The 25,501-nt window shown below is 35.9% G+C and overlaps 2 protein-coding genes and 1 pseudogene across 6 annotated transcripts; all 3 read right to left on the bottom strand.

Annotated features, from left to right (window-relative positions):
* Window positions 1-262: 262 nt before the first annotated feature.
* On the bottom strand, window positions 263-2,570 carry LOC148871166 (protein LITTLE ZIPPER 4-like). Of its 5 annotated transcripts, none has more exons than XM_088971932.1 (2): window positions 1,726-2,570; window positions 263-754 (listed from the first exon to the last, which is right to left on the bottom strand). In XM_088971932.1, exons 1-2 carry the CDS (start codon window positions 1,987-1,989, stop codon window positions 509-511), a joined length of 510 nt encoding a protein of 169 aa, XP_088828058.1. In that variant the 5' UTR covers window positions 1,990-2,570; the 3' UTR covers window positions 263-508. The 5 variants fall into 5 exon arrangements, with proteins under 5 accessions (XP_088828058.1, XP_088828059.1, XP_088828061.1 ...); XM_088971933.1 differs by having other exon boundaries at window positions 1,801-2,570; XM_088971935.1 differs by lacking the exon at window positions 1,726-2,570 and adding an exon at window positions 1,570-1,695.
* A 7,413-nt stretch (window positions 2,571-9,983) lies between these two features.
* LOC148871165 (cytochrome P450 84A1 pseudogene) lies at window positions 9,984-13,153 on the bottom strand (annotated as a pseudogene).
* Window positions 13,154-14,366: 1,213 nt separating this feature from the next.
* LOC148871164 (acyl carrier protein 2, mitochondrial-like) lies at window positions 14,367-18,172 on the bottom strand. The gene is made up of 2 exons (XM_088971893.1): window positions 17,680-18,172; window positions 14,367-14,878 (listed from the first exon to the last, which is right to left on the bottom strand). The coding sequence occupies exons 1-2, from the start codon at window positions 17,947-17,949 to the stop codon at window positions 14,702-14,704; spliced, it is 447 nt and encodes a 148-aa protein (XP_088828019.1). The 5' UTR covers window positions 17,950-18,172; the 3' UTR covers window positions 14,367-14,701.
* Window positions 18,173-25,501: the final 7,329 nt, after the last annotated feature.

Here is a 25,501-nt window from a genome sequence, read left to right as displayed (position 1 = left end):
GGACCAAATTCTGAAAGCAAAGCCACAACAATTGGACCATATATGATCTTCCTATTGATACCAAGTGAATGGTTTGGATTCAATGATTCCAATGCCAGGAACCATGTAACCATCATTCATTTTCCTTAATTCCATATAGAAATTCGACTGTTATATATGGAGATGATGCCCTTGTTTTAACCACTTAATCAATCTTAAACGTGTAGTGTGAGTAGAAGATAAAAGTAAAAGAGAGAAGATAATAAAATCTGAGAACAGATACTTCAATTTAAGACCATATAAAAATATTATATTCCTTTTGCCTCTCTGGTACAACTTTATATGTCTGCATTTCATCAGCTCAACACCAGAATTCAGAAAGAAGACATAATTAGAAGGAGACAGGGGTTGGTAATAAGTAGTACTCTGGTGGAGCAAAAGATACTAGAAACTGGATCTACTATTCCTTTTTGACTCCTATGTCGCAACACAAAAAAGGGGTCAGAATGACAGCATCCACCAGAAACTATCAGGGTTTGCTGGGATTAGTTGTATTCGGACTGGAGGTGGAACTGAGGTTGAGGTCTGGGATAAGGCTTGGGCTGGGTTTGGCGTTTGCATTGGCCAGCTTCTGCTTCTTCAGCTCAGATAACAGAGCCTGATTCTCCTGGTTGAGAAGCTGAGCTTTCCTTCTTAGCCTCTCATTCTCTTGGATTATGTAGCAGTTCTGCAGGTATAGCCTTGAGTTGATCCTTTCCATGACTATGCAAAGTGTCTGTAACCAAAACAGTAAACAGAGAATAGTATATAAGAGAGTATCTTTTACATTGTTATTACAGGAAAAAAACAGAGAAAACCACTGTTACACTAGCTCTTGAAGAAATAAACTGATTTTATAAGAAAAAGTACACTACAGAATCGAAACAAACTTTAATAGAGAAGGCCCTCTGCTTATTCTTTTAAGAGAGGAAGATGAATAAATCCAATTTAAACCCAAACAAACTATGACCAAGTACTTGAAGAATTGAAGTGTTTCAATTGCAAAATAGATAACCAACCAAATAACAGAAATGCACAGTCTCAGTTACACTACACCCCAATAGGCTTCCACGAAAGAACAATATATGGTAAGGGGTAAGAACAGAGTTGGAAAGAAGTTGGTGTAGCAAATGAAACAGAGTTGCCTGAAAACAGAGAGTTAGAATAAAAGAGGTGACACTCCTCCAGACTTGCACTGATTTAAAGCACTCCCTTTACAGTGAAGTAAAGAATAAAGTTTGTAAGAAAACAGGGTGTAAGCTCAAAACCAAGCTAAGCCTCTGCAAACACAAGTATATTGCAATTCTTGCCTCAGAGATAGAAAAGGAATTAACCAACGTAAAAAAGAAAAGGAAAGAAAAAAGAAGGAAGCCCAATTGGGTGGAAAAATATTCCAAGCTTCCAACATTAAACTTATCGTTCTAAGATCTTCCATTGCCATACCTAGAAAAAGGAAAGCAAAGCGGGCCTATGCACAACAAAGAAACAATAGAAAACTAACCAAGAAAAGAAACCCCAGACTCAATTCAATTCACTCAAACAGAAACTCACGTATGGAGACCACACTTAAAGCTTTCTTTCAAAACGATATCTCCACGATAACATAAAAAGGAGAAGGCGTGCAATTGGTTGTGGAGTGTGGAGAAACATAGAAGAAAAACAGGAACCCAAAATAACAAAATCCTTTCATAGCACTACAGAAGTAACCTTGATGCAAAAAGAAAGAAAAAAGCAAGAAGAGAGGGGGGTGGGGTCCTTCTTTAGCTTTTGAGAAAAGATCACCCTTTTGGGATGGTTAGAACTTAGAAGATGAGACCTTGGTCGTGGAATGCTGTGTGTAGTAGAATTAGTAGAAAAAGAGAAGGAAAGAGAAAGGAAGAGTTGTGAGTGATGAATTGTATGGGATGAGGAATTGGAAAGAATATATATAGAGGAAGGGAGTAGTGGGGGAGGAGACATTGCCCCGTTCATCTGCCACCATCAATCATGCATGTCAAGGCACGGAAGGCGGCCGGAAGGGGCGAAGATTTAATGTTGTATGATGATGGCTGTGGCTGGTTGGCCTAAATGGCCGCTGGCTTTGCGCCTTTGTGAAGACTGGACTGAGAGGACTCTCTCTCTCTCTCTCTCTCTGTGGAGAAGGTGGATGGATGGGTGCCGTCATGTGATGATGGTGGCTGCAGTGGGGGTACTCTCGTCATTCCATGGGGTATTCTTGGAATTTTCTATGCAGGGTTTGGTTTTACTAAATGATGGTGGGCTCGGCCGTCCCAAGATTCGCAATGATGGTTGGATTGGCTCGAACCGACGCACCCCATCATCACCTCCACCCCATCATTGATGCTCTTTTGTTTTTTTTACTGCTATTTGCTTCAACTTATTAATCTGTTCCTCTTCCCCTCGCCCCCACCCCCCTCTCTCTATCATTTTTTACACCCTTTTTCTTCATTTATCTATTTTCCCGGCTAATGCATTCTAGCTTGTCCTTAGTAGGTATTGGACGCTTTTGCCCATATGACAGTTTGATGGATTGAGGGTATAATTGACAATTTTCTTGACACCCTCTTGTTTTATACATCATTTTATTCTTTCCTTAATAGTTAATAACCCTTTTTGACAATTATATATACTTCTTTTTGATAATTATATTTGTAGTTTTTGCCAAATACGGTTGATGCACTATTTTGCCCATATGGATATTGATAAGTTGGGGCTGGTGATAAATTTGGTAATTTGATTGACGTGTGCGCCGTGTGGTGGTGAGCCTCGTTAGTTGGGCCTCGAATTCTTGTATTAGAGGAGCTGTTAATGGGGTTAATGCATGCGTAGAAAAGGACTGTTTTGCCCCCACGATTTCCAATGTTGCACCATCTATTATGGTTCTTTTGTTTTTACGCTTTATAATAATAATGCTTTGAGTAAGTTACGTTTTCCTATTTTGAGGGTGTAATGGATATTATTGCTTTTCCAAGTTGGCCTGCCTCATGGGTTGTGAATGGTTAATGTGAACATTATGTCTGTTGAATGTTGGTTGTGTTTTCTTTAAAATCTTTGACGGTTTTTTGCATACGTGGATGAGTGCCATAGGGGCAAAAGGGTCAATAAATCAAGCCTCGTGAACCTCGTTTCTTGGGTCCGAATCTCTTCTTGTTGGCTAATTGGATTAGGTCCATGATTTTAAAACTGTCATTGACCTGAATGGTCGAACCACTCAACCCAAGAACCGGTTACCTATTCCTTTCCATTTAACACCTGACTCCATACATTGAATTAGTTAGTCAACTGCTGATCCATTTAAATATTTATAATGTCACGGGTTGATTCATTTGCACTAAATGGTTGAGAATTACTCACCCAAAAACCAGAGGCAAAATTATTTCTATTATTAGAAATTTTTTAATAAAACAGAAGGAGTTACATAAGATGAATTCACATTTCCGCCCCACAATGTCTCACAGCACATCCCCACCTATACATACATGAAAGAGCTTCATGAACTAACCAGCCAACAGCTTTGAATCGGTTTTATAATATTAATTCTTTCTCTCTCTCTCCAAACTCCAAACACATAACAGATGGACTGTTAGGCCATGGTTTTAGTCATCATGCACCTCAACGTTGAGAGCTGTTTGATCGGTATACCCTTGGGGACATGACCCACATAAGAGGTGACTTCCTAGGATGTGGTAAGTGGTAACATCCAGGAAGTGATCCTACTAATTGTCTTTGAACTTAAATCTTGAATGGCGGTCTTATTCTTTCATGTACCAATCTTATTATGGAACTGAAACCATCATGTATACTTAGAACAACAGGTAGGCATAAGGATGCAATATATGCTTTCTACAGTAAAAAATGAAGGGCAGTCAGCACCAACGTGCACTAGGTATAAATGGTGATGGTTCCAACATCCCATTCGTGATATAATTTAGCCTGAAACTAATAATGATGACCAACCCTAATAATAATCTCTCTGCCTTCTTAAATTAATTTTGCTTTTTACAGAAAATTTTATGATTTAGGGTTAAGTTTTTTTATAATAAATTAGTCCTGTGTGATGCATGGAATTTATCGAGGAAAAGTTAAATAATCAAAACTTATAATTATGGAAGTAATGTGATGTTATTTAAAATAATTAAACCTTTGTTTTAATAATTTGTTACAAAAATTATTTAGTAATTTAGTAATTTATTAATTTGGATTAATTATTTTAATGTTTTTAACAAAAATAACAAATTATTGCTAATTACTTAATAAAATAGTTATTTTTTTTATATTATCTGTTTGTGTTCTATTTTATTTAGTTTACTTCATTAATGATTAAATGTTATAATTTTTTGTAAATATCGCTCAAATATTTGTAATACTTAAATGTTAATAAATATATTAAATTAGGCTATAGTCATAATTAAATTAATCTAAAGTTAACATTTTTTAGTCATAATTAAATTAATCTAAGCCCAAACTCAAGGTTTAAGACTTTGGATTAGACTTGGATTGATCCTCATCCTAACCCAACCCACCTAAGCTGTACGCATTGCGATACTCGTAATTGGATAAAACAAACTAAGTGCAACCTAGGGGTGAGCAAATGGGTAGGCTCTACCCGAAATCAAATGGATCCGAACCTCAAACCAGCCTTGAACCAACCCTATCCAATCTATTACAAGGTAGGGTCTGGTTCCAAATTCTTGGAACCAACCCCCACTCAAGTCGGTTCTAGGGTCTAGGAGTTTACCCTACTCGAACCAACCTTGGTTGGCCTTGGTGGATCTTGCCTTGGAAATGAACTTGCCTTGAAATAAACCCAAGCACTCATGGTTACAAAGGCTATATGGTCTCACTTGAACATTTAGTTACTTAAGTTATTTGATCATTTGTTTTCATTTTAATATTTGAATTGAATGTGTCAATAAGTAATGTAAAAGGTAGTATTTACAAAATTTAAATTTAAATCATAAGTTTTGAACCATATAGTGATGTTCTATATATTAAGTTACTAAATTAATCAATAAAGATAATATAAGTTTTAAATTATATATTATATTTATTGAATATCAAGTTTTTAAAGAGCATGCTTCTTTTTTTTCCTCTTCTTTTATTTTCTTTTCTTTTTTTTTTTCCTTTTTTTTTTTGAAGGGGGAGTAAAGAAAGAACAGATTCCACAGGTAGACCCTGGAACCAACCTTATAACCGGCCTTCAAAGGGTAGGTTTCGATTCCAAAAACCTGGAACCGACCCCTATAGGGCGGGTTCAAGTTTTGCCATGGAACTAAACAAAACTGACCCATGCTCACTCCTAGTGCAACCCATGCATGCATTATTTTTGGGTTTTAAACTATTTTTAGATAATATTGAAATAGAAGGAGCTATGGGGCATACCCCCATGTGCAACCCAATGAACCAAAACAAAAAAAATAAATAACAGATCTTGGGGCAAATTTTGATAGTGTATTAATAGATTTTACGGTTGCCTGGCCTAGCCCGACCCACACCTCAAGTGTAATAATATTTGTTTGGGCCTAAGGCATGGCCTTACTCATGTTAAGTATAATAAAACTATTATTTTTTTACAAACTAAAATTTTTAGTTAATTTTGGTTTATTTAAAAAAGTATAGCATATATATTTATATATATTAAGGACCTGTTCGTTTGCTCTGAAGTCTGACATATGAAAGTGCAATAATTACATTAAGAGGTATATTGGTATTGGTGAATTTTTCTTAACTCTGAACCCTGAATGGAAAGAATATTGTTCTAAACTCTGAATTCTTAATTCTAAAAATTATGAAATATCCATTTTAACCCTATATCTAAGAATTTTTTGTTTTTTATGTAATTCAATAAAAAATAATATTAAAAATCAGTATAATGATTAATAGTTATTCATAAATGATTATTGCTAAATAATACAATTAATAATTGATTATTATTATTGTTATTATTATTATTATTATTATTAACTAATTATCATTACTAATTATTAATAAATAATTATTAATTAGTAATAATTAGTGATAATATTAATTATTAATATTAATAATTACTATTAATTAATAATTAATATTATTAAAAATTACTATTGATTAATTATAATTATAATTATTACTAATTATTATTATTTTTAATTACTATTAATTAATAATAAGAATTATTATTAATTATTATTATCACTAATTATTACTAATTAATTAATAATTAATAATAATTATTCTTATTAATTCATTATTATTACTATTATTCGTAATTAACAATTATTATTGCTAACTATTACTAATTAATATTTAATAATTATTATTTATTACTAATTATGGTTAAATCATATTAAATTTATTATTAATTATTAATTCATTGTTAAGTAATTATTTGTATAATTGTTATTACTTAATTAATTAATTATTATTAATAAATTATTATAATAATTATTATTATTTATTAATTGACTATTATTAATAACTAATATTATTAATTATTTATTAAAATTATTCATATCCAATAATTTTGTTATTAATTAATTTCAATTATTGTTAATTTACGCATTACTGATTATTAATATTATGAAAAAATGTATAATACTATATAATATTATTATTGATTATTAATTGTTAATAACATTAAGTACTAATTAGTCATTAATGAATTGATATTAATATTATTATTATGCGTTATTAATAATATTATTTATTAAGACATAATTATTCATTCATTAATTAATAATATTATTATTAAGTAGTTATTATTAATTATTTATTAATTAATAATATTATCCTTTAAGTACCAATGGTCATATGCTTTTAACATTCAAAAAGGGTAAAATCGTCCAATGGTCAGCGAATAAATTCACTGATCATCTAGACCATACTTTGCATTTAAAGCTTTATAATGTTCAGCGGTAAGAGTAATCGAACAGTTACAAAATCGCTAAACGCGTACGGTGACCATTCAGAGATCAGTGTTCAGCGATACCGAATGCGCCCTAAATGTGTTACCTAAATATTACATAATAATATTTACCATATATGCATATAACTAATTAATAATTCAAATGAATGTGGATTTAACCCCCACCCAATTTGATTAAAATCAGCATCTAATAAAAATTATTGTTTTATATATATGTAGTATAATTAATAAAGTTTATGTATACATATAGATATTGTGTTATTATATAAAGTTTATAACTAATAAATTTAATATTTTATATTTATATGCATTTATTATACATATATACTTTAAAATTTGAAATCCAACATAATAATCAGATGTGGATACAAATCTAAAAATTTCATAATTGGATGTTCATGTGGATATAGCTAGACATGATTTGAATTTAATCTATTTACAGTTCTACTACCCACATTGTGTATGGGCTTGGTGCAAATTTGAGCAAGACCTAGCTCAAAAGAAAATAATTGCTTGAGCTTGAAAATGTATAGGTCTAGTTGGGTTGGGCTAAGTTATAAAACTTGCTAAAATATAATATTTTTATTAATTTTAGTAATTTATAAGTCTCTACTGCCTCCATTATGTGTGGGCTCGGTATAGATCTAAGCTAGACCTAGCTTAGAAAAAAATAGTTGTGTGAGCCTAGAAATTTGTAGGTTTAGCTAGGTTGGGCTTCATGTAGATCTGGGCTAAGTTTTATTATTTTAATCAATTTTTATACAAAATGGAAATTGTTTATTTTATTATTTTTCATATTATTATTATTATTATTATTATGCATTAAAATATGTTGTATCACTATCGTGTATCAGTATCACACGTTACAGGTTTCTAGATGAACCGGAACCAATTTTGAATATGGGTCAACATAGACCTGTTTAGCTTGTTTTCTTGGCCTGAGTGATAAAACAGGTTCTACAGTTTTAATTTTCATTATTTTTATTTCTATATCATATATATTGGGCCCTTTGTTTTATATAAACAATTAAGGTCTCAACTCATAAAAATTATTAATTTTAGCAATATCATCAATTAATTAAAAATACATTAATATAAAGTTATCTAATAAAATAAAAAGAATAAATAAAACAAAATACAAAATTAGAACATGGGTTCTATATGCAATATATCAAACCCATGTTTAAGTCATAATATTATTTAAACTATGAATTAATATTTGTTGTATTTAAATTTCTTATTTTTATTAGTGTTTATTAAGTTTGATTTTTAAGTGGAATTGAAATGTTTTTAATTAACATTTTAAGGAAAGAAAAGATAAATATATTTTAATTTTTACTAAGTTTGGTTAATAGTTTTTATTTTTAAGTGGAAGTTTAGTGGATTTTTAAATTAATAATTTTTAAAATAAAATTTTCATATTTTTTGTTTTATGTGTGATTGTTTAACCTCAATTTTAGATTATTTGATTTATTAATATTTTACTTTATTATGTTATTTTACTATTTCCCTCTCTCTTTAAATAGTGTAGAACTTTATTGATCCAATCAAAATTAGCAATAATTACATTTTTATATTTTTAAAACAAAAGAAAATAAGAAAAAATACAGAAAATGGAAGAGATTTACACCGCTACTGAAAAAAGAATATGGATTTCTTGATCAATGGGAATCAAAATCCCATTGAGCAATTTTCCCCCTCTCAATATCCAAAAAAATAAGAAGGCCCCCTTAGTATCAATGAAAGTCTTCATTTGATTACAAAAAAAAAAAAGTGGCTGAGTGGAACATTTTCTCCAAAAGGTAAAATAAAATATCAACAAGAGAATCTTAGATTCAAAACTTCTTTTTGGACTCAATAAGTCTTGGGCCGGTTGGGTTGGGCCGAGGATCAACCTAGGTCCAACCCTAAGACTTAATACCTTGGGCTAATGGTACCTTAGCCTCAAATGTAGTATCAAATCTCCCCAATGTTCCTCTAAGACTTATCTCTATGTGGATGAGTATATTTGTTTTATGAGTAAAATTGGCTTGGATGAGTATGGGTAAAATAAGTTCTTTAAAAAAAAGTAGGGAACAATTTGATAATTGAAAATTGTAAAAGGTAGTTCATATAGTTTAAAATAAAATAATAAATTAAAAGGGTTTGTTAATGATCAAAAAATATTTTGAGTATTGTCTTGTGGAGGATATTATGGATATTTTCAAATTTTATGAGTTGTAACTAGAAAGTTGCCATTTACGCATTCCATCATGCATAATCTGCTCAAGACACGAAGACAATACCTTTGAGTTATGGTTCAACAAAGTGTGGGACATAGTGTACATCGTCGTAGCAAAAGTGGACTCTAAAGCTAAACCCTTAAATCCTTAAACTTTAATCCTAAACCTTAAATTTATTATATAAATGTCTTTTGCTAGGATGCATGTACTAAGGGTGCAAGTCAGGCAGATTGCGCAGGTTTATGGTTAATTCGGGCCTGATTCTAAAATTTTAATTTAAGGCCCAATCCCAGACTGAGTCCGAACTCAAGCCTGATATTTTCAATCCAAGCCTAGTCTGCATTGTAATTTGATGCATTTGGATTGGACTCAGGACCAGACCGGGCTCAGATTAGTCAATGAACCCACTTTAAAATTATACATACATACATATACATATGTATATATGCAAAATATATATGTAAATAAATAAATATATATATAAATGTATAATATATATATATATATATATATATATGTATATATGTATACAAAATTAACATAGACATATGAATATATAGTTGGGCGGCGCTCGAGCCAAATTCAAACTTCTTAAGGACTAGGCTCAGGCCTGGCCCGAAATATAAAAAACCTGATTTCTTGGGTCCGATCCCAACCCGTGTAAAATTTAGGTCTGAGCCGGTTCGGACTCGGGTTGGGCACCCCTAGCATGTCCTCAAACGGCGGGGTATGAGACAAGCATTTTTCCTAATATAATATGACATTTTTATCTTGATATGTTTTTAATCTACAATAACCATGAACAATTGATTCATGGTTATCTGAATAACCAGAGGTCGTCAGAACAGGGGAAATTGCAATATGGCAACCAGTCGTTCAGCTCTAGGGAGGGTGAGTCCGAAAACATCATTCATGTCGAGCTCGCTAAGTTTCATCCCATCGGGTAGTTCCCACGTAAAGCAATGAAGGAGAATAGGAGATGAGCCACTGCCAACTCTAACGTGTACAATGCGAGTTGCATACCGGGGCAAGAACGCCAGCCGGAGCAAAAAGGTATGAACTCGAAGTTGCTTCCTTTGAAATCCGGTGCTCCCTCCTTCAGAAACCTCGAATGTTTAAACGTTTCTGGTTCGTCCCAGGCTTCCGGGTCTCGGTTGATCGCCCAAGCATTAACCACCACCTGCGCTTGCTTCGGGATGGCGTAGCCACCGATATCGGCGTCATCCGCCGTCTCGTGCTGGAGGAGTGGCACAGGTGGCTGGAGCCGGAGTGTCCCTTTTATTGCACGCCTAAGGAACGTTAGCTTCTCAAAATCCGAATCCTGAACTCTTCTGTCCACACCCACCACGTCGACGAGTTCCTGTTGCACCCTCGACAGGTCCGCTGGGCTTCTGATCATCTCTGCCATGGCCCACTCGATTACCGACGCAATAGTTTCGGTGCCACCAAACATCGCATCCTATTGTATACACAAATTCTGGACAAAATCAGTGACCTAATCTGATAATCTGTTTTTTAGTAGTAATCGTTTAATTTCTTTTCAATTCCACTTCATGTACCGTGAACATAATCTGATTATCTGTTGTTTAGTAATAATCGTTTAATTTCTTTTGAATTTCACTTCATGTAACATGATAATGGCCTTGATGTTGTCTCTGATCAGGTTGATGGATCCCTGTAAATCTTCTGATTCACCATTTTTCGCATCTTCATCATAAAAGGAAAGCAGATCATCTACCATGTCATTATCTTCCTCCCTCTCATTGGCTCTGTTGTTCTTCCTCTTTGCCAAGTGAGCGTCGATGATTCTGTCGATGAACTCGTCCAGGGACCGCCGAGCCCTGGCGAGTCTCTTGCTGAATCCCTGCAAGTCGACCGGGCCAAGCCAAGGAATGAAGTCGCCGAGGTTGAAAGCCCCGAAGTGCCTCGAGAGCTCCTGGATTATATCTACGAACTTCTCCTGGCCTTCACGAATGTCCGACCCAAAAGCGGCTCGGTAGGTTGTTTGTCATGAGCGAGAGTGCCAGCTCACCGACGTCGACAGGGGAGCCGGCTTTCCCAGCAACAGTCCGAATAACAGAGTCAACCTATTCGCGTATGGATTGCGGCTGAACACCTTCGTGACAAAGATCTTACGCATCTGACGCCAGAAGGGGCCGTAGTGAGCGAAGACCATGTGCGACCGGTAGTAGGTCAAGTACCTAACGGCGATGTTGGCCGGGCGGTTGGAGAAGATGTTATCTTGTACTTGATGAACCTGGCGAGCCATCTCTGGGGCGAACACCACCACCATGAGTAAGAGCCGAGCCGAATAATTGACTATTCGAGCTCGGCTCTCAGGAATAGTATCTGTTTGATTCGAGATAGAGATTTGATCTCGAGCTTGGCTCGGTTTATAGTTCGCAAGTTCGAATTCGATAAGTAATTTTTTTTTAAATAAAAAATACATATAATTATTTTTTTATTTTTTAGATAAAAAATTAAGAATTATAAAAATTATTTTTATTTATTATTATATATGAAACCTAAAAATATTATATTAAATTATTAATATTTTTTTATTTACAATAAATTTTTTTATTATATATATATATATATGTATGTATGTATAATAAAAAAATATTTATTTAATATTAAGCTCGCAAGCCTCACAAGCCAAGTTTCACTAGGCTTGAGCTTGAGCTTGGCTCGACGATAAATAAACAAGCCTTATATATTGAGCTCGAATTCAGCTCAAAGCTCAGTTTAAACTGAGTTTAACCGAGCTTTTCACGAGCCAAGCTCAAATAGCTCATGAAGGGCTCGACTCATGGCCACCCCTCACTGGCAATGGGGCTACACAATGGGGGTAGCCCATCCCCTTCCCTTAACCCCCAACTCTGATAGGAGTGGTATTTGATCCCATATCCTACCAACTTATCCTGTTCACTTGTAATCAATTACTGAATTAGGTTGACACATTTATCATGAGATTTATTTTGCTAGTTATGTGGAGGCCTTTTTGTACAAAGTTAAGGCTGCATTTGGAAGTGATGTAAGATATCATGTAAAACATCATTAGTGCTTAAATGGAATGTAAATCAAGATCAATGTAAAACTCCACATTGGTTTAGATTTGTTGGCCTTTGGATAGAGTGAAGTTTTTACATCGTAAATTGATGTAAAGTCTTATCAAAAGTAAAGTTTTACATTGATTATCGATGTAAATACTATATCAATCAAATCCATGTAAAAAACTCAATGCTTTTCTCTATGCTTCTCCAAACTCAATAATAGCTTTTTTTATTGTTCCGTGTATAACCTCATCGATGTACTTTTATATCAATGACATTTCACATCGCTTTCAAACACACCCTAAGGAGCATAGTCATGCATAAACAGTGGAAGATATTGCAGGTTAATTAAGGGGGCATATGAGATATGAGTAGATAAAAAAGGACACAGAAATAGTTTATCAAATTATTATTATTATGTATATTAATTTTTCTTTGTTGTTATATGATTTTAAATCTATGCAATTCTTTTTTTTTTTTTCTCCACTATGTCAAGACACAGAAAATTAAAGAGGATGTACACTCACAAAAAAGTACCACCACAAAAAAGGGAGTTCACATCTCTAAGGGGCCACCCCACAGCACATCTCCGCCTTGTATTAGGAGCATCTCCCAATGATAGTATCACTCCCAATGATGTCATCATCGGGGAGATGTTCCCAATACAAGGCGGGAATATGCTGTGGGGCATTGTGGGGCGGAGATGTAATCTCCAAAAAAGGATAGACAAGCTACAATAGAAGAAGAGATACTAGAAAACAAAGAATAAATAAATAAATAGAGCTAAGAAGACATGAAAGCATTATATCTAACTAACCAATGTGGGGGAGACTCAACACTACATTTTTCTCTAAGAGGCCTGACCGAGCGGCCATGTAGGACAAGCTCAAGCTCTAACAATGCCACATCTCCCAAGCAAATTCATCTTTAACTCCAAACTTATTGTGAATGCTCATGGCCGAGATAAAACATTCTGGGTGTGGTAAATGTTGGAAAAAGGGGTCACAAAATTTGGAGTATAAGCTCTGAAGTGTATCTAAAGACACTGCCTTTAGAACATTATTTGTCCCTATTTAATTTCATTGAATTTGCTATTGGATTACAAGCAATTTATTTCCAAGATACAATAGAGCTTAGGGTGAAAAACTGCAACTAGCAAAATTGAAGGATTTCCAAAGAGGGATGTGTAAATTCAAAGAGCCACTTTGTACAACCACGAATTTAAACTTTGTGACTGTTCTCAATTAGTCAACGGTTAGTGATCATTAGTATTTAAGTGGTGTCTCTTGATCACCCCTGATTAAGTCATGGTCGTTGGATTAGCTTAAGCGTCAGCGGTCATGGTTCCACCTTCAAACCAAATGCACCCTTATGTATTGTTCAAACTATATGCGATTTTGCATATTTCACAAGATTCCATATTTTGCTATTTGTGGTTTTCCAAATCACACATCTTGCAATTTGCAATTTTGCAAATCACACAATCTGTGACTTGTGATTTTGCAACTCACAAAACCTATGGCTTTTGATTTTGCAATTCGCAATGTTTATGATTTACGATTTCACAAAATTATGGTATAGGATGTGATTTTGCAAAATCACAATCTGCAACTAATGTGTCATTGCAAACTTCTCATCACATAAAATGTCATCACACTAAAAGCATAAACGGCTCTCACGAATCACACAAGTGCAAACTCTATAACTTTAGGGAGTGCAAACAAACTCTTACTTAAAAAAAGCTCAAGTTAGTTTCAATAATCTTTCAATGTGGGACAAAGCTAAAAAGAAGATAAACAAGTTAAAACAGAGTTTTGTTGGAAGTTTTAAAACCAGTTTTCAATGGTGCATGTCAAGTGTGTTTTTGTCCATGTAATTCATCAATCAAACCCCATTGAATTTTAATCTCTAGTGAGATAAAGTCCAAATGGATAATGTTAATTATCTGCTTGTCCAATGCCCATAGATGTGTTTATGTCCTCTAAATCACGACTCAAGGTGTCATAGCTTGTCTCTGAATTCACAATTCATGACCTCTAATGCATGGGATGCCCCCTACTGACGAGGTAGATCGTAGATGACAGAAGATGCTACTCTCGCAACCATCTGTTATCCTATTACTACTGACAAAGGAGACTCATTGCATAACATTCAGGTATGGTTTCAAAATTCAATGGAAAAAGTCACACAGTTCTTAGTTCTTACTATAGGTTATTTACAGAATGTTTTGTAAATCACAATTGCTAATAATAACAAAAAATATCCTGGAAAAAGAACATCATTGGTTTAATGAAATGGCATGCTCATACAAAGGATCAAAACATATCATCATTTCTAGACTTTCTTAAAATCGGAGCTATGAGCCTCAATAAAATTAAAAAAAAAAAAAAAAACAAAGCAAAATTGCTCAAAGGCAAGTTTCTAAAAAAGGCAAAAGGCTTTCCATTGGAACAACCCACCTATTACATACTGTTTAGGACTTCACCGTCGAAAGATCAGGACCCTCATTTGGCTTGTGGGTGGGTTGCAATGTATTCGATGAGATGAGCTGCTGAAGAGAATTTGTTGGCTTCACTGTCAGGGATGTCCACAGCAAATTCTTCTTCCACTGCCACCATTACCTTCACATTATCTAACATATCCAACTGCAAGTCATCCTTGAAATTCGCTGTTGGGTTCACCTGTCCGACCAATTTAACCAAGAGTTACTACTTCATATGTAATACAGACAAGAGAAAATGATTGAAGTTAAGGAAACAGATACAGCACTTGAGAATCCTGAGAGAGTAAAAAAAGTGTGAAGGGCCTCCAATTTGTCTCAGTTTTCTTTTTTCTTTCTTTTTATTCATTTGCAAAGAATAGTTATAACTGTACGTTAAAATCATAAAGGAGAAAACTTTTTCCTCTGAAAAGAAAATAAGGAAATTTATACATTTGACAGATTATTATGGGTTACAAACTAAACATGTCATTAAGTCATTGGCATCCAATTTATGGGTTACAATCTTCCCCCTTTTATGCACAAGTGGTCATTCTCAGATTCTAAACTACATTCATGCTTGTTCGCCCAAGATTTTACAATTGCCCCAAGCAACGGCCCCTTAATTATGTTTGCATATAATAATGAACATATTTTCTTGTTATGATGGTCTTTGCCCTTGCCTCCATAACTATGACCCAGGTTTGACACTCCTTGCATATTTCACTAATAACCAAAATAATATATACATAAACCAATGACACAGACAAGTTGGTTAGAACTGCTTGTGCAATGGCATTTTACTGGGTCCTGAAAATTTCAGAAAACTAGGATTTAGAAAACTGAAGTCTGAGTGGTCCAACTGCCCAACCTTGTCCAGGTCTGATAAAAGTATAAGGAAAAAAAGGTTTCTATTTAAAACCTTGTTCAGGTCCTGAAACTTTCAGAAAACTAGGATTTAGAAAACTATAGTCTGAGTGGTCCAACTGTCAAACCTTGTCAAGGTCTGATAAAATTGTAAGAAAAAAAAAGTTCCATGTCTTCTTAATCTCTAAATGAAGCCTCCATTAAAAGCAGTCCCTAGACCCTACTTTTATTTCACGCACCATTACATAGGCCAAATTAGCAGCTCCATAACGCACTGAACTTAATTATAGCTATTCTATTATAAACCCTAGCTGCATCCTTAACTTAGGAACTCTACTCAACCATAAAGGTCATAAAAAGATTGCCTTACATATTTCTACTATCCAAAAATCTCACACATCCAACTTTATTTTCATATGCAGGAGTCTCATTATCACAAACTCTTAGTGGATCCCTTTAATTTAACTGTGTGAAAATGGTCTTTCTTTCTCAGATAAAATTAAGCAGTTAGCCTAGTACCCATCCTTATTCAATCTTACATAATAACTAAGAATCTGCACATATCAGACTGCAACAATTAGCTTAAAACCCTGCTCCAAAAAACATAGAGCACCAAAGGTTATTTACGACTGTTGTGCATCAAAGCTCTTGCATAACCATCATTATTAATTTTGTCTTTCTTGTCCTTTTCTTTAGGAAGCAAATAAACAGAATTACAGAAAAGCAGCAACTGTGCTGCAATAGAAAAACAGGAGTCATGTTGCCAACCCCATATAGTTGGGGTAAGGCTTGGATGATGATGAGCAACTGGGCTGCCAATGAGCCCACAACAGCCCAGATATTAACTTTGGTTGAACTTTAATAATAGGACAGCAACTACGTTTTTCTTGTAGTGGATTTAGTTCGCTCATCCAACATTAAGTTCCTCTAATCTTTGTAGCATTGCTCAGAGCCCTTACAACTGCTTTGTACCGAATACAACATCCCAGCTCAACACCCAATAAGAGGCGTAACTTAATAAGTGGCTATGGAGGAGCAAAGTTAGATTTGATGAGCAAATATTCATAGCTAGTAGGTTTCTTTCTCAATCTATTGCTTCCTGGCAAAGCTGGTGTTGGCTCTAATGGTACCATTTTAGATAGCCTTCTTTGTTTGATATTCAGAGCCTGCCTACTGCACAACCTTTTGGATATAACGTGAGTATATTACATAAGGCTCAAATATTTACACTATATTTTTGTCCCGTTTACAATGAAAATTTTGTTTTCTTGCCATTTATATCAAAACAAATAGAAGGGATGTAAAACAAAGTTTCCCTTGTAAAAGCATCAGAAATAATGGCTGAAGTATTTGAAATGGAGAAAGAAACACAGTCATACTAATAGGATTAGAAGTTACTAAACTAGGGCTTTATGTCTTGTAGTCAGTGCATAATTTTAACAAAGTTTTACTCTAGAAGTTAATACTTAAATATAACCAGATAAAAGAAGAGACATCTCCCCCAACCCACTTATACAAACAGATGCATACAATCAAGAAAATGGCGAAACCCAGGAAAGGAAGAAACCTGAAATAGTGAAATGTCATCTAGCAAAAGGAAAAAGGGAATGGGGGAAATCCTAATGGAAAATGGACCCAAAATAAGCTTCCTTTATCAACCAGGGAACCAAAAGAGATGACCTAAAAGAATTCCCCAGATGAATAAAAAGCAAAACAAAACAGCATACATGAACTCCAAAAGCCCCCAATTCAAAACTCCGACACAATCAGTCAGCACCAGAGGTTCCCAAAATATAACAGGGGCAACCAAGAAGGAACTCCCAAATAACAAAATCAAATACAAAAAGCAAACCACGGCACAACAAAGGAACCCAACTATAGTCCATAACAGTATAGGGACAACCATTAGGCTCTATACTGGCATAACAAAAATTCCCTTCCTTTTACTTCAAAATTTTCGAAATGCAGTGTAAACGAAGCAAGTTGCTATCCCAGTGTTCCGATTCATCCAATCAGATCAAGTTTTAGTCTTGCATCAAAATTGCAAGAAAATATATCAATAAAGCTTAAGAAGTTCCCAATTAACAAACAAATAAAAGAAAAAAAAGAGCGAGGAAGGGAGTGAATGAAGAGCACCTTGGCAGGATCAACGAAGGGGATGGATTTGAGAAGATCCACAACACGGGTGGTGACCTCCTGCTTGTCCAAGAAAGTACCAGGAGAAGAACAAGCAGCGGATTGAGAGAAACCTCTAGATCCTGCAATGTACCCTGGAAAACCTCGATTTCTTCTGATCAGCAAGATTTCAGGAGAAACGCCATTGATGCGATGCGATAGAATGGAAAGAGAAACGAAAGCAGCAGCAGAAGGTCTTAGGGTTCTGGTTGCAGTACGTATGACCTGCATCTTTCTACTCCTCTAGATCTCTTTCTAGGCCTCAGACACCCAAGGAGGTGACTAGCAGCATTTGGAATGGCAACGGGGCGAGTTCGGGGCGGGGATCATATTCGCCGTCCCCGACCCCGATTATCAAAATTAAACCCGTCTCCGTCCCCGATCCCGACGGGGATGGGTTTCCGCGGGACCCGAATTCCAAAATTTTTTAAGTAACAGTATTTATTTGAAAAATAAAATTATTTAAATAAATAAATATTTTAAATTATAAACATTTTTTAAATATATTTTGATATATATAATATAAATAATATAATAATATATACTTAACATATATAATATAAATAATATATATATGCATAATCAGGGTCGGGGTGGGGCGGGGACTTCAATCCCCATCCTCGACCCTGACCCTGATTGAGGATTCCTATTAATCCTCATCCCTGTCTCTGTCCCCGCCCTGCCAAAACAATCCCCACACCCAACTCCATCGGGTCGGGAAAATCAGGTCTCCATCGGGAATGGGGAAAATTGTCATCCCTAAGCAACGTCTGAATCCTGATTACAAGTCCTGTAGAAAGTAGAAACTAGAAACAATTAAACGAATGAAATGATCAACTATGCGACCTTAAAAATTGCACATTGCGCAGTCGTCCAACTCAACCAGTCAATCCCACAGACCTGAGTCCAAGTCACCTACCAACAAAATACATTTCAAGAGATCAAATCAGTCCCCCACAACGTCCCACATGACATCCCCGTCGTGTATTGGTAACATCTCCTAATGATAATATAAAAAATAATGATGTCATCATTGGGAGATGTTCCCAATACAAGGCAAAGATATGTTGTAAGACATTGTGGGGGATAGACTTGTTCATGGGTCGGGTGCCCTGACGGGCCGACCTGACCTGGCCCGACCCCCGGACGGGCTTGAACATGCTTATAGACCCGCGGGCTTAAATTCGGGCCAAAAAGCCTGGCTCATAATAAATTCGAGCCAGGCTCGGGTTTTGTCAAAATAGCACGGCCTGAGCCCGGCCCGGCCTGACCTAATATTAAACTTAAAATTAGTTATGTGATTATGTCCATTTGAATAAATATTTTGATTTAAGAATGTAAAATTGTATTTTAAAATATAAAAGAAAGGGGAAAATACCATCTTGTAGGCCCATTGTTCATTTAAATAGAAAAAAAAATACTATATGAATTTTTAATTCTAATTTGAATAGGGAAATTTGTTTTTTTTTTCAATTAGGTCGGGCTTCGGGCATTTTACCAGGGCCGGGCTCGGGCCCAAGTTATAGGCCCGTTGGTCAAGCCAGGCTCGGGCTCGGGCCTAGTATATTTTCATTAGTGACAAGTGAAAGCCCGGCCCAGCCTGGCCCATGAACAGGTCTAGTGGGGGGCAATTTTGTGGGGGGCTGATTTGAACTCATGTTTCAACATGTACCAACATCATCTGACACCACACATTTCATGCATGACGGGCTCCACTTTTATGATGAGCCCTAGTTTCATAGTGAGAGTATAGTGTTAGATCAAGTTGGTAAGGTGTTGGAACTTATTTTGCCGGTAGGAGATCCCAACTCCATAGATCCAAATTATTAAAGTCTTCAGAAGGCTCAATTCTGCATAACCCTATTAGGCTCAATTTGGAAGAAGTACAAATACAAAGAGTGCAAACTTGTATTTTGTATGTATTTAACTATTTATATTGTATATTGATGTAACACAATCCGATTGTTCCCTGTAGGAGATAATCTAGCTACCAGCAACGATGGGAACTGAGGAACCTGCAAGAGATGAATCAGAGAATTCGGGGTGGCTTACCCGGCGAGGACACTCCGATGGTTAAGTTAGCACTTAGTAGTGAGCTTGAAGATGATAATAGATTGTGAGAGAGCTAGAGAGCAGAGATTACGCATACCTTCGCCCTTGGGGGTGAGATTTTTATATACTGGAGTCCTCACGGGTTTGGTGGAGTAGTTCCTGGATTCCTGCTGTGGTGGAATCCGTTTCCGTGTTAGGTGGGGATAATGCCACCAACCGGTAAGGTTTCCCATTTTCGCCTGAATCGGGGAGTGGGTGAGCTAATATAGCCGTTACAAGGCGCGATCCCGTAAGATGCAGGGTACGGTGGTGAGCACCTTAGAATTACCATGCGGCAGTTGGTGAGCATCTCCTGAGCTCGTGTTTTTTACACCTGATTTGAATGCTGAAGTGCCTTGGGACCGAGGTGGTCCTGATGTGACCTTGCACCGAGGTAGACTTGTCCCGAGGTAGATCCGTTGCGGACTTGGCGTGTTAGGTTGAGCTGTTGTTCTACTAGTTAGGTTGCGTCCACATGTCCCCCTATTACTAGGTCGGGCCAAATCACCCTACATCATATATATTTATTTGTGTTCTTTTCAAATTGAGCCTTAATTACTATTTTGGGTGGAGCTGTAGTCATAGAGGTGGCCACAAGCCAAGCTTCTTACGAGCTATTTGAGCTCGGCTCAACTCAGTTTAAACTAGGGCTACAAGTTGGTCTGGGTTAAGTCGGGTTGAGGCCAACCCTAAGTTCTAAACGCCCAACCCTAACCTAACCCGACCTTTAACCCAACCTATCCAACCCTAACCCTAACCAAATTCCTTCAACCCTAACCCAACCCAAGGTCAATTTCAGGTTGCACTGGGCTCAGATTGGGCCCAACCCAACTTTCTTCCCATCCCTTAATATCTCATACAAACTTCTTAGTCTCATATCTTAACTCAAATTTCACTACATATATTAATCCTATGTTTTATTAGTATTTGTTTGTTGATGTTTTTATTGGTTCTTTAAGTACAAAATTTAGAAAAGAAAGTGTTTGAAATGCCTATAGTTTATTATGAGTTATGGCTTATAATAGATCTTTTATGGGCATCAAACTATGGGTGGCAAACAACAAAGTGGAGATAAAGAACAAAATATTCAAAAAACATAAAGTATATTATTAAGGTCTTAGTATTTCCAATTAGGATTAAGTGATGTGATTATCTTAAAAGAAATAAATGATAGTATGTGGTGGGGGCTACACAACTATCATGCATTAAACAAATCAATGTATGGTAGATCACATATATAACATATATTTATATATGATATGTACTACAAAGTTGGGTTTGGGTTGGATCGGTTTGCCCGAGTGGTCAACCCTAACTTAACCCGGAGTAAAGTCGGGCTCATAAATTTAAACCCTAACCCTAACCCAAGCATCAACCCAACCCGACTTTTTCAGGTTGGGTTAGGGTCAACCTGACCCAAGTTGCAACCTTAGTTTAAACCGAGCTTGAGCCTAATATATAGGCTCGTTTACTAGTCGAGCCGAGCTCAAGCCTAGTGAAGCTCATGAGCCTAATTGAGCCTAGTATAATAAATAAATAATTTTTTTATTATATACATACATACATATATAAATACATACATACATCCATACATACATACATACATACATATAAATATATATAATAAATAACTTTTATAATTCTTAATTTTTTGTATGCAAAATTAAAAATATTTTTATATATAATAATTATTTAAAAAAAACTTGACATGTAGTCGAGCTCAAGCCTAATCGAACTTGAACTTGCAAGCTTTGAACTGAGCCGAGCTTGAGCTCAAGTCTTTAACTCAAATTAAGCTCAAGTTCGAACTTGAACCTAACACAATTTTAGCGAGTCGAGCTCGAATAGCCAAATATTCGGCTCAGCTTAACTCAAATCCACCCCTCGATGTAGAGATGGGAGAGGTCCGAGAGAAGATATAGGAAAAAACATCATGCATGAACCCACCAATTTGCTACCTAATTCACTTCCTGAAAGACATGATGATAGGTGAGGCCAGTAACACGTTCAGCCTCGAGTATTAATAATCATTGAGAGGTTCACCTGGTGGCACATCCCCATGTAGTGGGAATATCTCCCATGAATAATAACACAAGTATGTGAGATATTTCCCATACATGGTGGGATGTGTCTGCTTGCTTGATGTGAGATGCGTTATATGGGCAAGATATCCAATCTCCCGTGTAAGACCCTTTTTTAAAGAGATCAGATCTGTTCCTCACACATGGCGCCTCACACGGACCTCACAGGCACATCCCACCATGCATCAGGAACATTTCCGATAAATACGGAAAATGTTCTCAATGCATAGCAGAATGTGCCTGTCAGGTCGTTGTTAGGCTCCCTGTGTGAGTAGCAGACCCCAATCCCTCTTTAAAAGCCAGAATCCCAATTTGGATGGACCTCAGTGTTGGTGACCTGCCACAATCCCAATTTGGATCGTCCTCTAACCTGTCATATTATAACAAACTGTTGACTCACTCAATTAATCACCTACTGATATAAATCACTGATTTGTTGATGTAGTTTACATCAGACGGATCAGTGGTTCAACTTCTTTAGTGGGTTTTAAATTTTGAGTCCTGATTGTAGGGGTCAGGCCCAATAAGTATGATTAATAACTGAGAAGATTGTAGTTCTATTACTAAATACTGACAGACGCTATAAGGTAGGGTCTGGATAGGACTTTAAGCTTGGATTGTGATTTTCCAACATTATTGGAGTTCTCTCAGAGAAGACATTGTCCAATTAGTATCTGATTTCTTTCAAACAAGACAACTTCTTAAGGAAATTAATAACACCTGCATCACTTTTATTCCTAAGTGCAGGAATCCAGAGAGGCCGTCTAACTATAGGCCAATAAGTCTCTGCAATATTATCTATAAAATCATCACCAAATGGATGGCAAATCGAATGAAGCCATTACTTCAGGAGCTAATTGCGCCAAATCAAGTTGGGTTCCTCAGAGATAGACAAATATCCGATCACGACTTGCTCACTCAAGAAATTCTTCATCATGTTAAGAGGCAGAGAATAAAAAGGGATGGGTTGTAATTGAGTTAGACATGTCCAAAGCTTTTGATAAAATGAATCAGCTTTTCTTGGTTGAAGTTATGAAGAAAATGAATTTTCCACTTCATTGGTGTAATCTCGTACAGGAATGTATATCTACTCCATCATTTGTGATCAATTTACGAGGAACCTTCAACTGAAGCGAGGCCTCAGACAAGAAGATCCTATTTCACCATATCTCTTCATTTTAGGTATGCAAGTTCTAACTCTCCTAATGCAAGAAGCAGAAAGCAAAGGACTCATTACGGGTTTCAAACTCCGATGATCCAGTTCTAGCACAAGTCACTTACTTTTTGCTGATGATTCCATCCTGTTTTGCAAGGCTCATCCAAAGGAACTTAGACAATTAAAACAAATTCTTATTTCCTTTGAAAGTATTTCGGGACAACAAATAAATTACACAAAATCAGAAATATTTTTCAGTCCCAAAATACATAGAAGGCACAGAAGATTACTCTCTTCTATCATGGGTATCAGACAAAGTAGTCACATTTTAAAATATTTGGGAGCAAGAGTGGGAGGTGAGAAAGCTAGAATCACACAACAACAGGATTTATTACATAGGTTACAATCACAAGTGGAAGGATGGAAGTCAAGGTTGTTTGTTATCCCAAGCAAGAAGAACTACATTAATTAAGGCAGTGGGTCAATCTATGCAATGTTCACGAAGTTATTTCCCAAGAGGTTTACATCACAGTACGATAAGCTTTGTAGGGATTTTTTGTGGAAGGGATCTCGGCAACAACACTCATCTCACACTATCTCATGGTCCAAGTTATGTTTACCAAAGCAAAAAGGTGGATTAGGCCTCTGTTTAGCAGAGGAGATGAACAAGGCAATGTTTGCAAAGCAGGTTTGGAGATTATGCTATGGAGCAAATTCACTTTGGGCCAACTATACTAAAGAGAAATTTTATCCAAACTGTAGCATTTTTGTAGCAAAAGCGACAAAAAGCAATTCAATTTGGTGGAAGAAAGCGGTCCAAATTGCTCAAGTGATCAAGTCACATGTTTGTTGGGTACTTCATGATGGGCCAAAGATAGATGCAGCAAATGACCCTTGGGTCCCTACTTTTCTAGGACATGTTCCCCAAACAACTAGAAATCACACAATGCCTGTGTCTCATCTTTTAAATAGTGATGGCACTTGGAATGTTGGTGAGCTACAAATACATTTCTCAAATGAAACCATCAGGCATATATCATCGATTACACCTTAACTAGACTTATCATCTGATTGCTTGCTTTGCTTTGGAAGCACACAAATAGTGGTGTATTCAATGTTAAATCTGCTTATCAGGTATTTATTAATGTCAAACCATCAACATCTTTTAGTTTTTTCTACTGTAGCCTAATCTGGAAGCTCAAGATCCCATATAAAGTTCAAGTTTTCATCTGAAAGGCTTTATGGCAAGGAATTTGCTTACACAGTTTTTTCCACTCTAGCCCATCTTTTTGCTTAAGTTTGATGTAAATATAATATACAACTTTTTTGGGCTTCATGTACTTTCAAATTATCAATAAATTTTATCTTATTTAAAAAAAGGTACAATAAAAAAATTCAAGATTCTCTCTCACTTTGTTGGTTATTTTTGATGGGGAAAATCTATGATATCAAAAAGGTATGGCCTTGGAAGAGGTTTGGCCAATCAAGGCACCCCTTGAATTTTGATGAATATACCTGAATGGTTCTCTCTTTTGTGATATCGGTTGATTGGCTTTAAGTTTATTCAGTATCATGTCTTTCCCGTATTATAATCAAACACGTATGAATATTTGAATGCATTGTATATATTATTCAATCAATAATCGATGTGAAAAATACATCGAAAAAATCCATGTAAAACCTCTTCGCTTCTCCCATCGAAGTAAAAGCACTCCCACTCTTAATAACATATCTCTTCTCCATCTCCTACCTGCTCTGTTTCATCCCTCCTTCACCGGCGTCGCTACTTCTCCGTCGTGCATTGAAGCTCACCATTGAAGCTGCTTTGCCAATGTTGTTGCTTCTCCATCGTTGCTTTGTCATTTCATCCCTGCTTTTTTGTCTCGATCGAGTCTCTAGGAATTACCCAAGCACAAGTTCCTCGATGCTTCTCCTATTGAAGTTGGCCATTAATAAGAGTCTGCGCGCCATGTGTCGAGGTTTTGGTCTACGGTGGAGTGCCTTCAAATTAAAATCATAAAGCCAACAATAGCATATTTATATCTGCCTCTAAAACCTGTAGCCGCTTGATTATTACTACATAGGACCCAAAATGGGAGATGGAGGAAATGTCGCTAATGGGAGACATTATCAAAGTTTTTGTCATTCGACAACCCATTTGCTTTCTGATGGTTAAGTTTTGGTGTATGTCTCCAACCCAAAACGGTAATTACAATTTCTCAGCACTCTATCAGAGGATCAAAGTTTCCGCCATTGTTTCTTTTCTGTCTCTAACTGTTGAACACACTATAAAGCGATTTGATGCAAGGTATTGTATATTCCCTCAACTTAAACTACAAATATGTTCTTAAAAAATGTAATAGTTCCATCATTGTCACTTGGATGGTTTTGGAACATTCAATCAATTCGTAACTGTTCGATGAAATGCCTCACAGCACAAGCATCAACCATCTCA

Source organism: Nelumbo lutea, chromosome 2 (assembly GCF_056320005.1).
Source record: "Nelumbo lutea isolate HS-2025 chromosome 2, American lotus-T2T, whole genome shotgun sequence".
Lineage (NCBI taxonomy): Eukaryota > Viridiplantae > Streptophyta > Magnoliopsida > Proteales > Nelumbonaceae > Nelumbo > Nelumbo lutea.
The sequence above is the reverse complement of the archived record's forward strand: the minus strand, read 5'-3'. Positions and strand labels throughout refer to the sequence as shown.